This window comes from Schistocerca nitens, chromosome 1, assembly GCF_023898315.1.
Source record: "Schistocerca nitens isolate TAMUIC-IGC-003100 chromosome 1, iqSchNite1.1, whole genome shotgun sequence".
NCBI classification, from domain to species: Eukaryota; Metazoa; Arthropoda; class Insecta; order Orthoptera; family Acrididae; genus Schistocerca; species Schistocerca nitens.
In genome coordinates, this window is record NC_064614.1 from 1,181,734,392 (window position 1) to 1,181,747,088 (window position 12,697).

Here is a 12,697-nt window from a genome sequence, read left to right on the forward strand (position 1 = left end):
AATATACTGTGAAGTGATTTCTCAATTACAGTAGATTTTGTCAGTTAAGATAGTGACAACATTATCCCATTCAGACGTAAAACTTGTTCAGATAATTTAGTACCAGTAAATTACCAAAAGATAAAATGAAAGCCAAATAATTTATCATTAATAACAAGTTACAATATCAATTGTGACTTTTGACATCATTATTCATTAGGAGATTGACAGAATGCCTCTCACAGATGGTAATGTTAGTTGAGAAACAATTGTACATTCAATGGTACTGAAATTAATAGAATTAAGACAGGCAATTTTAAACCAATCAACAGAAATTAAAGTGATGAGAGAAAAATTTACCCAGATAGCTAATTATTGCATATAATGGTCAAGATAAGTTCTCAATTAAACTTGTACAGCAATTAGAAGATTATGTAGAATTGGTGAAAGAAAGACTAGAGAATGAAGTGAAACATTTATACGTGATTACATCCATACAAGATAGTATAGTAAGTGGAGGTATTAGAATAGGAACTGTTCAACACAATGGGTAACTTGGAATCAATAACAAATGAAATGTTTGTGAAGGGTCATCAACGGCCCAAAATTTATTTACATTACAATGGAAAAACATGGTCAATATTGACTAATAACGCATTTAGGTATACAAGTCAAATAGACATGGTGAAAATTGCATTTTTTCTAACCAGATATACACAAAATGAACACTGAAAATTATTAACTTATTTCGAACACATATTTCAACTTTACTGACATCTATCTAAGATAAATATTTACAAATACCCAACATACCTTCATTATATCAAGCCTGTCGGTGTCGCAACGAACAAACACAGAACTGCTGTACGAAAGTGGGAGTGATGTAGACAGTGTCACTGTCTCTTGTGCCAGTCGCTTCATGCGAGCTGGGTGACTTCTTTCTCCAGCAGACCTCACATTCGATTCAAAATGGTATGAGACTACAAACTGATATCCTCCTTCGCTACTTTCTGTTATCATTTCATATGTATCTGTAACAAATTATGATACATGAAATATTTAATGAGATTATTTTTATCATATTCCCACATCTTATATTAACTTCTAATGCATTTACTACGTACAGTTCAGTTCTAAATTTAGAAAAAAATATGACTTGGGAAAAGGGAGAGAAGAATAGTGCTTATGGAGACAATAAAGCACACAATCAGTATTTATGAGTTTGCTTCTAAAACAGAGTGGGCAACAGCCTAAGTTAGCAGTTTCAACAGAGGGAGCAACAGCCTAAGTTAGCACTTTATCATTTCAAAAGAAAATTCAATAAAGAACACTATAATTATGAGACAGAACTGGTGGCCAGTACTTACATTTCGGAAGCAAAATATGCAGTATTCCTGATAGATATGTGAAAAAGTGACACACTACCTAGCTTTCAGAACTAGTAGTCCCTTCGAGAGGGAGGGAGGGGGGACAGAGGGAGGGAGGGAGGGAGGGATGGAGGGGTGGGGGGAGAGAGAGGGGAGGGGGCGGTCCAGGATGGTTACAAAGGGAGGCAGACCCTAGGATGTGGGATACACCCACCAGTGATGAGAATCTCCAGACACTAAACACATGAAACTCAGCCAATCTTCCATGAACCTGGAAGAAACTGCAAAGTCCTCACTTTTTAAGCATACTACTCAAAATGAGAACAGTTCTATGAATTACAGTAACAGATGTGCGTTCTGGTTAACTCCAGATAACAGACATTAAATAACATTTGCAGAACACCAAGCGAAGTGTTTCGTTGTTAGAGAGAATTGATGAAATTTTGTATCATAAAAGATAAAAACAGGAACAATGAAGAATTTTCCAAATTGCTAACAAAGTTCACTGCACTGGTTCATTAATTTATGCTATAATTATTAAAAGGGACAAGCAGTACACGAAAATAAGTAACATGGAACTGTATCTTAAGATTTTTTTTGGGCACGGGGTGGGTGGGTGGGTGGGTGGGGGGGGGGGGGGTGTTTACTAACAAATGTGCCATTCAGAGGCTAAACAACTAACTCCAGTGCAAGAGAAACTTAGGTTAAAGTTAAATGCATATTTAGTATCTTTTCAGGAGTTAAGTCACACTGCCAACTTTAACCCCTAACTATCATTATAAATGCTATCACAGATCTCTGACACACACTTGACCACTGTGTTCCTCACGAGTGATTACTAGCTTCTTGTAGTAGCCATGATCCACAGAAGGAATATACTTTTGGGGGGGGGGGGGCGGCAGATTGAGATCTGTCCCCTCTTCCTTGCTAATGGCATGAATTCTTGAGTTTGGCGCATCATGGTTTTTATTTGCAAATGCAGATTGGCATCCTGTTGTAGATTTCTTCAAATTAGCAATAACAAATAGAAAAAGTGATACTGTACTGAAGAGTGAAAGGCAGCAACCTCTTCAATCTAATTTATTCTAACTGGTCCTTTGTTTTGCAGCAATGGATTACATTGTAACAGAGTTTGCTGGAGTTACTTGGCAGATAGCTGCATCCAGGTATGAAAAACTGCAAGTCAATAATACCCACTATATGTGCAGAACTACGTAGAAGCTTCATCATTGTTAATACAGTTTTGATTTCGATTCTTATCGGTACATGAGTCTAAGTCAGAATATACTTGTGGTCTTTTGCATTGTTTGTTATGTGCTGTTTTAGGCATGTAGCTGCTTCTCGTGACATCAAAGAACCTTCCGTTTCTGGCCGCATATACATAAACCCTTTGTTGTTATCAAAATAATCACAGCGAAAGTTGAATACATAAAATTTCCATTTATCACATGAATTTGATTTTGTTAGCTTTATGCTATGTATGGGTGTTACTAAGATGCAATATAAAATGAGATGCTCACATAAAATCAGTATTGAGGATGGTAAATGTAATACTTCAGATTAAATACGAAGAAGCAAATGCCGTGGCAATACAAGTAAGAAAATTGGAGTTAGTCACTTTGTCCTCCGAAAGCTGAAACATAACATTCAGTTGCTATGTAAAGAGTTGTCATCTATCCATGCAAGAATTAATGAATGGAGCCAAATATTGTGAACACAGAGGTTTTTATAATAAAAAGTAGAAATATTATAAACAATGGAGTTCATCAGTTTGGCCTCTGGGTGGCACAAATCTCTCTTTGCTTTGGTCAATGTAACAGCTTTAGACCATCTGCTGATCAGATGTTCTCCTCTGTCTGACCTTCCTTGGAATGATACAGTAAAGTCCTGCATAACCCCTGCCCCCGTCTCTCTCTCTCTCTCTCTCTCTCTCTCTCTCTCTCTCTCTCTCTCTCTCTCTCTCTCAAGATTGGTTAGTACCAGACTACTGGGGCCACAATATATGTTAAACACATACCAAATTGCAGTCTCCTCATTACTTCAAGGTACCTCTCCTCATGGGACCTTAAAGGAAGGTCTATATTACTTAAATGAGGCCCTTCTCTTACAACAGAACTCTCTTGGCCATCTTCCATTGTCAGTCTGTCTGTTGCAGCCTGGAAAACAGAAATGGACAATAATAACAAAAATGTTATACATAATAAAGAAAGTTTCGATGACCACTGCTTCTGTAGGCTTTTATTTTTAATGTTGCTATCCCACCAGCAATCTACTACAAACGGATACATTCTTGGTCATTATATTTTACTTGCCAGCAATCATTGCTATCTTAAATACACTGAAGTACCAAAGAAACTGGTATAGGAATGCGTATTCCAATACAGAGATACGTAAGCACGCAGAATACTCCACTGCGGTCGGCAACCCTTATATAAAACAACAAGTGTCTGGTGCAGTTGTTAGATCGTTTACTGCTGCTACAATGGCAGGTTATCAAGATTTAAGTGAGTCTAAACATGGTGTTATAGTCGGCACCCAAGTGATCGGACACAGCATCTCTGAGGTAGTGATGAAGTGGGAATTTTTCCACACTATCATTTTCACAAGAGTACTGTGAATATCAGGAATCCAAAACATCAAATCTCTGACATCACTGCGGCCGGAAAAAGATCCTGCAAAAACGGGACCAACGATGACTTAAGAGAGTCATTCAACGTGACGGAAATGCAACCCTTCCCTAGATTGCTGCAGATTTCAATGCTGGGCCATCAACAAGTGTTAGCGTGTGAACCATTCAACGAAACATCATCAATATGGGATTTCAGAACCAAAGGCCCGCACGTGTATCCATGATGACTGCACGACACAAAGCTTTACCCCTCACCTGGGCCCGTCAACACAGAAATTGGATTGTTGATGACTAGAAACATGTTGACTGGTTAGACGAGTCTAATTTCAAATTGTATTGAGTGGACGGACGTGTATGGGTATGGGTATGGAGAAAACCTCATGAATCCATGGACCCTTCACGTTGGCGGGGGGACTGTTCTAAGCTGGTAGAGGCTCTGTAATGGTATAGGGCATGTGCAGTTGGAGTGATATGGGAACCCTGATATTTCTAGATACGACTCAGGCAAGTAACACATCTGATCACCTGCATCTATTCATATCCATTGTGCATTCCAATGGACTTGGGCAATTCTAGCAGTACAATGTGACACCCCACACGTCCGGAATTGCTAAGAGTGGCTCCAGGAACACTCTTCTGAGTTTAAACACTTCTGCTGGCCACCCAGCTCCCCAGACATGAACATCATTGAGCATTACTGGGATGCCTTGCAACGTACTGTTCAAAATAGACCTCCACTCCTCGTACTCTTACAGATTTATGGGCAGCCCTGCAGGATTGGGGTGTTGGTTCCCTCCAGCATTACTTCATACATTAGTTGAGTCCATGCCACATTGGGTTGCGGCACCGCATGCTCTATAGGGGTCTACACGATATTAGGCAGGTGTACCAGTATCTTTGGCTCTTCAGTGTAATTTGCTGTTCCACTGTGAATAAACTGCTAAGATATCCAAAGATGAACCAAATGGTAGCAAAGGCTGACATTTCAAATTTAAGAGGAGTCTGTGCACAGTAATAATGTGGCTCACATTGTTAACGCAGAAGATTACCAAAACAATGTTTATAATCAGTTACAAGGAAAGCTTCAACACCTTGTCTATCTGTCGAGTAAGACTAAGTACACTGTTTCAGATAGCATACTCCCAGAATAACATCCCACTTCCTCCATATTCTTCTTCACCTGAAGGATTGTGGATTCTTTTAACCTACAAATGATGATAATAATAAAGCATTTGTATTCATTTTTTTTACTTTTTTTGGAATCATTTCAGGCTGTGGCAGTTATTCTAAGATTTAGTTCAAATTCAATACTTTGGTATAAACATACCTTTCAACACTATCCTTGAGATACACGATACCACAGCAACACAAAGCCACAGAAAAGGTGTCTTTATTGTTATTAAGTATTCAACGACAAAGAAAAATCATTTTTCCCTCTTGTATCTAATTTCTTTAAGGTTCGAATTCAATTTTAGCTTCTCCAGTTTCACCCTCATATTCAATAATAGCATAGTCCATAATTTTCTATCCATTCTATTCCCTTCCCGGCGCAATTACATCTAGGGAATGGCAGCCAAAAAGTATTCTTTTTACTAACTTTTGCTGGTTAACTCTGCCAGCACCAGGTGAAAAGTATCACATTATTTTCTTATAAATCTCAAAACTCTACAAGAAAAATTGACAGTAATAAGTAAAATATGTAGTATTAAAGGATGTGCAAACAGAGACGATATATTCACATGAGGGTTTATGCTCAGTACTTTGAGCTCAATTCATATTGAGTCCAAATTTAAAACATATACATTTAAAAATCTTCATCGGGTTTGGAAACTGCGTCCTAGGCTCAACAACAGCAACAAATGTTTCAATTTGTGTGTTATTTATAAGAATACTGTCATGAAGTGATTTAAGCAAATATGCAGAACACAAGCTGATGTTTTTGTTATTAAATAGCATACACAACAAAAATAAAAACCTATTTACATATTTATATTTTTGCACATTTAGCTGATTCACTTGGATTATAATAGTTTTCTATGATTAAATTTATAATTAACCAAATGTATTATTAATTGAAGTCATATTTGCTACTTATACTTTTTCAAACAATGGAAAATCCAGGATGGAATGTAAGTGTGGTTTCAGCTCTCTGAGACTGCAGATATATGTGCAAGTTGTGTTTACGTGTGTGTGTGTGTGTGTGTGTGTGTGTGTGTGTGTGTGTACGGCTGACAAAGGCCTTAATGGCCGAAAGCTTTAATTGTGTGAATCTTTTTGTTGTGCCTATTGCAACTCAGCATCTCCGCTGTTGTTACTTATAATTTTTCAGTTGATGCTGGAGCTTCATCACTCCAGTGGTTCAACATGAGATACTTCAAAGTCAGTCCTCCTCCTCCTTCTACATCCCTGTAATCCTCACAACACGAATGTTCCTCTCAGTCTGTCCCATTTTTTCAACATCCCCAACCAATCCCTCCGTCCTTCTGAGGGTAGTGCATAACCAAGTCCTACAGCTAGGAATAGTATTTTCAACTTTTAAGTGTTTCTATCAGAAGTACCTGGAATTTGGCCCCTGAAATGTAAGATTTGGTCAACCATTCTGTTAATTTGTATTAACAGTTCTTTCAGCTGATTTTTCCCATTGATACTGTTAATAACTTCAGACTGTCCTTAGCATAAATAGTGAGTAATCCAAGCATATAACCATTTCAATTTTTAAGTAATGGAAAATTCAGGATAGAATGTATCTTATGGAAAGGATAGTTGCTACTCAGCATATAGCTGAGATGCTGAGTCGCAGATATGTACAACAAAAAGACTGCTACAAAGTGAGCTTTTGGCCAACAAGGCCTTCAACGGAAATATACAACACACACACACACACACACACACACACACACACACACACACACACACACACACAATAGTTTCTGGCAGTTAAGGCCAGAATGCGAGCAGCAGAACATGACGGGAGAGGCAACTGGGCGATGGGGGTAAGAAGGAAGCTGGGGCATGGAGGTGGACAGTTAGCAGGGTAGTAGTGGGGGATGGTAAAGTGCTGCTTGTGGGAGCGTACAGGGATGAGGTGGAGAGAGGGAGGGCAGCTAGGTGCAGTCAGAAGGGGAGAGGGCAGGCAGGGAAGGGGGTGGGAGAAGTGGAAAGAGAGAGAAGTAAACGGACTGTGGGTGCATTGGTGGAATAAGAGGGCAACGTAGTGCTGGAATGGGAACAGGAAAAGGGCTACATGGGTAAGGACAACGACTAACAAAGGTTGAGGCCTGGAGGGTTACGGGAACATAGGATACATTGCAGGGAGATTTCCTACCTGCGAAATTTAGGAAAGCTGGTGTTGGTGAGACAGATTCAGATGGCACAGGATGTGAAACAGTCATTGAAATGAACATCGTGTTGGGCGGCATGCTCAGCAATGGGGTGATCCAGTTGTTTCTTGGCCACAGTTTGTCAATGGCCATTCATCGGGACACACACCTTGCTGGTTGTCGTGCCCATGTAGAATGCAGCACAGTGGTTGCAGCTTAGCTTGTAGATCACATGACTGGTTTCACAGGTAACCCTGCCTTTCATGTGATAGGTGATGCTTGCGATTGGACTGGAGTAGGTGGTAGTGGGAGTATGTATGGAATAGGTCTTTTATCTAGTTCTATTACATGGATGTGAGCCATGAGGCAAGGGGCTGGGAGCAGGGGTTGTGTACGGATGGACGAGGATATTGTGTAGGTTCAGTGTGCAGTGGAATATCACTGTGGGAGGGGAGGGAAGGATAATTAGTAGGACATTTCTCATTTCGGGGGAACAATGAGAGGTAGCCAAAACCCTGCCAGAGACTGTGATATACGAGGGCCGTTCAGAAAGTAACCTCCGGTTGATTTAAAAAAATACACCAAGTTAAATAAAAATATTTTAATATATACATCTTACAACTACATCTTTGCACTACTTTTCTACATAGTCTCCATAGTGATTGAGGCACTTATCGTATCTCTTCACAAGCTTTGAAATTCCTTCTGCATAAAAATCACCCGCTTGTGCCTGGAGCCAGCCTGTGACCGCATCTTTGAGCTCTTCATCGTCATCAAACTGCTGTGACCCGAGCCATTTCTTCAAATGCATGAAGAGGTGATAATCACTTGGCGCCAGGTCTGGGCTGTAAGGTGGATGGTTGATAACGTCCCACTTGAAGGACTCAAGAAGGGCCGTTGTTCTGCGAGCAGAGTGAGGACGGGCGTTATCGTGCAAAAAAACAATACCGGAAGTCAGCATACCACGGCGTTTGTTCTGTATAGCCCGTCGTAACTTTTTTATTGTTTCACAGTACACGTCTTGATTAATTAATATCCTTTGGCTGTAAAAAACCTTAAGACAGCACGCACTTCACATTTGGCGGGGTTTTCTATTGCAGCACACATTTCAAACTGCCACAAAAACTAAACTAGCGCAGGTACGACGTTCACTCGACTACGGCTTGATGCCGACTGACCTGTTGAGTGCGTGAACGCACAGATGGCGTCGCTACTCCCCCCACAACCCGCACTGTGACCAATCGGAGGTTACTTTCTGAACCGCCCTCGTAGCTGCTCCAGTCATGGGTGGCACTGAGTCATGAGGAGACTGCTCCTCTGTGGCTGGATGTTGGCAGGTAGTGGATGACTGGAGAGATACGCCATGGGAGATCTGTTTGTGTAAAAGTGAGACCTGCAGTATATTGCCATTGCAGACGCAATGGCCACAGGTGGCTAGGCTGTATGGAAGGGACTTTTTGGTATAGAATGGGTGGCAGCTGCCAGAGTGGTGGTACTGCTGGTGGTTGGTGAGTCTGATATGGACGGAGGTACTGATGTAGTCATCTTTGAGGTGGAAGCCAACATTGGGAAGGAGGCTTGTTGGGTTGCGTAGGACCAGGTGAAGTTAATGGGGGAGAAGCTGTTGAGGTTCTAGGCACATGTGGATAGAGTGGCCTCAGCCTTGATCCAGATCACGAAGATTTCATCAATGAATCTGAACCAAGTGAGTGGTTTGGGATTCTGTGTGTTTAGGGAGGATTCCTCTAGTGAGCCCATGAATAAGTTGGCACAGGATACTGCCATGCAGGTCCCCATGGCTGTACTCCAGATCTGTTTGTTCAATAGTAGTAAGGCCATGGGCATTAGGAATGTGAATGTAAAGGGAGGTGGCATCAATAGTGAGATGCTGGGTAGCATATGGTAAACGAACAGGAATTGTGAAGAGTCGGTGGAGGCAACCCACCTTCCTCGATGGTTGGTTGGTTCAAATGGAGAGGGGACCAAACAGCAAGGTCACCAGTCCCATTGGGTTAGGGAAGGATGGGGAAGGAAGTCGGCTGTGACCTTTCACAGGAACAATCCCAGCATTTATCGGGAGTAATTTAGGCAAATCACGGAAAACCTTAATCAGGATGGCCAGATGTGTGGCTGAACCACCGTCCTCCCAAATGTGAATCCAGCATGCTAACTACCGCCACCTCACTCAGTAAATTCCTCAATGTTGACCTCTGCCTCAGAAATGGCTACATCAGTACCTCCATTCATATCAAGCCTATCAACCACCAACATCACTTCTATTTTGACAGCTGCCACCAAGAATTCTCTGCCATACAGCTTAGCCACCTGTGACCATCGCATATGCAGTGACAATCAATCCCTCTTGAAATATACCAAAGGTCTCACTGAGGCTTTCACAGACAGTAATTACCCTCCCAACCTTGTACAAAAACATATCTTCTGTGCCTTATCTCTCCAGTCACCCTCTACCTCCCAAAGTCCCACTGTCCACCCACAGAGGAGCAGTCTTCTTGTGACTCAATACCACCCAGGACTGGAGCAACTAAATCACATTCTCTGCCAGGATTTCAAATAGCTTGTGTTGTGCCCCAAAATGAGAAATGTCCTACCCACTATCCGTCCCACCCCTCTCACAGTGGAATTCCGGCACCCACTGAACCCACACAGTATCCTTGTCCATTTGTACACAACCCCTGCTCCCAACCCCTTGCCTCATGGCTCATATCCACGTAATACACCTAGATGCAAGACCTGTCCAACACACCCCCACCACCATCTACTCCAGTGCAGTCACAAGCATCACCTACCCCATCAAAGACAGGGCTATGAGTGAAACAAGTCAGGTGATTTACAAGCTAAGCTGCAAACACTATGTGGGCATGACAGCCAACAACGTCTGCACAAATGCCCACCGACAATCTATGGCCAAGAAACAGTTGGACCACCCCATTACTGAGCACACTGCCCAACACGACATTCGTCATTTCAATAACTGCTTCACAGCCTGTGCCATCTAGATTCTTTCCAGCGACACCAGCTTTTCTGAATCACACAGGTGGGAACTCTCCCTGCAATATCCTACATTCCTGTAACCCTCCTGGTCTCAGCCTTCTTTAGTCACTGTCCTTATCCATCTACCCTTCCCTGTTTATGGGAACAGGGAAGCACTACGTTGCCCTCTATTCCACCACCCTGCCCACAGTCTTTTTACTTCCCTTTTTTTTCTGCTAACCATCCTCCTCCCCCTAACCTCCCAACTGCACCTACCCTCTCTCTCCACCGCATTCCTGTATGCTCCACACGTTGCATTTTACATCCCTAACCCCCACCCTGCTATCCTTCCCTCTCCCTGCCCCCGCCTCCTCCTTACCCCATTGCCCAGTTGGCTCTCCCATCATGCACTGCTGCTCACAGTCTGGCCTTAAGTCAGACACTGTGTGTGTGTGTGTGTGTGTGTGTGTGTGTGTGTGTGTGTGTAGGTTTTGTCTATTTCCTATGAAGGCCTCCTTGGCCAAAAGCTCACTTTCTGACAGTCTTTTTGTTGTGCCTAACTTAGTCCCAGCATATCCATTTTAACTATTACATCTTTATCAGTTATACTCTTCAAAGAAATGTGTGCTCAAAATACATCTGATAGGGGTCAAAACGTTCAGCATTGCCACCTGCATGGATGACTGAAGGGGTCGTAGATAAAATGAAGCAAGAGTTTTGTCTCAGAAGTTGTAGATCATTCAATAGTGCTTAAGACTGTGACATTACTTTAAAGGACAACTATGCAAATCCAAATCATAAATCAAAGACTGATGACATCAAGTACTCTAAAACATTCATTCCTTAGAAATATATATGATGACGAAAATTATACGTATGATCAATAGTGGCATACCTGTACAATATTAGCAGTTTCTTGAATGTCTGGAATTAAAAGTGCAAGACCTTCATCCTGTTCAACTTCTTCCTGCAGTTTTGCATTACTTCGAGATTTTCCATTACCTTTCGATTTATTGAGCCTTTAAAATATAAAAAGATTGAAAATGTAAATCTCAAACAGAAGTTAAAGAAACAATACATCGCAAAAATATCACAAGAGAGAGATGACAATCTACAAAGCAGGTGACTCTGAGACAACCTGCAAAGCAGGTGTCTCACAAGATAAATTACATATTAACTCCATCACTTTCATACAGTCCTGAGAGAAGTTTACAGTGTCTCCTACTATTACAGTATTTGTAGTGTCCTAGTTGGGTCGAACAAGGGATGTCTCCCCTTGTTCCTACCATATACAAGGACATCTATACTGTACAGAGAGGGAAGAGGGTGCAGCTGTAATTACCCTTGCAAGAAACTTCTCTCCTCTTGATTTCACAGGCAAGTTTCAGTTGTTTCATAGCAGAATCCACAGATAAATATTTGATTTCAACTGTTCATAAAGATATGTTTAACTGAATAAAACTAAAATGTATTATCATATTAATCCTGAATAACACAGATTGTGCATCAAAATATGTAAGGTTGAGAAGCCAGTAACCAGTAAAACCAGAAATAAAGTGAATATTATAAATATTATATATAAATCTTGATGGAAGCAGTGATTGTAATAGCATTAAGAACGACTATAATTGAACTTCACAATGTTTATTATCTTTGTCAACTGTAGCATAATAAGCAGAATGTTGAAAATTATGGCAAAAATGTGGAAGGTATTAGGAATTCCCTTATAAGACCGAAATTTATAAGAACACTATCTTCACAGGGATGATTACATTTTACAAAGAATATATAACTGACTTCACTCCTTTACATTGATCTGTGTTACCTGAGCACAGGCATTACATGATAATGGTTTATCCAATATGAACAATAATAATTCATGCTTTGTGGAACATTGACACTATCAATATTTTTGAGATTTCAGCAATGCAATCACAGCTTTAATTGGAAACAAAATAGTTTAAAAATAAATGGTACATAGGTGTTACCATCGAATGAACTTCAACGTCACATAACTAAATGGGAAAACAAAAAATGACAAACAATCAAACTAGAGCACCTGTATTACAAAGGAAGCTAACAGCTATGATAGACCACCAGTCTTTGTCAATAGTTGTTAAATGTGTCAATAAAATGTTGTGCAGTACAAAGCAATGCACCTGAAAAATTATTCTTTCAATGACAGTTCAATCTACAGTCTTAAGAGTCTTAAGTTGGTTATAGTTTCCCACATTTGACAAACAATAAATTATTCACTACTTACAAGTTAGGAAAGGAATCACTGCACAATAGATCTCAAAAACTAAAGAACCACTATTACTTCATCAGTCATACATAAATAGATGCCACTACTTTCTTCCACATTTGTAAACTTGCTTTTTTTCCATGTATGGCAAATGTTTTATTTAGTA

The 12,697-nt window shown here is 40.7% G+C and overlaps 1 protein-coding gene across 1 annotated transcript in view; it reads right to left on the reverse strand.

Annotated features, from left to right (window-relative positions):
- Positions 1-12,697, reverse strand: part of LOC126233282 (baculoviral IAP repeat-containing protein 6) — a 321,293-nt gene that overhangs the window by 14,187 nt on the left and 294,409 nt on the right. The window contains exons 67-69 of the mRNA XM_049942854.1: positions 11,182-11,305; positions 3,364-3,502; positions 793-1,010 (exon numbers count right to left, since the gene is read on the reverse strand). Of these exons, the coding sequence (XP_049798811.1) occupies positions 793-1,010; positions 3,364-3,502; positions 11,182-11,305 (481 nt within the window). The remainder of the gene's footprint in view (positions 1-792; positions 1,011-3,363; positions 3,503-11,181; positions 11,306-12,697) is intronic.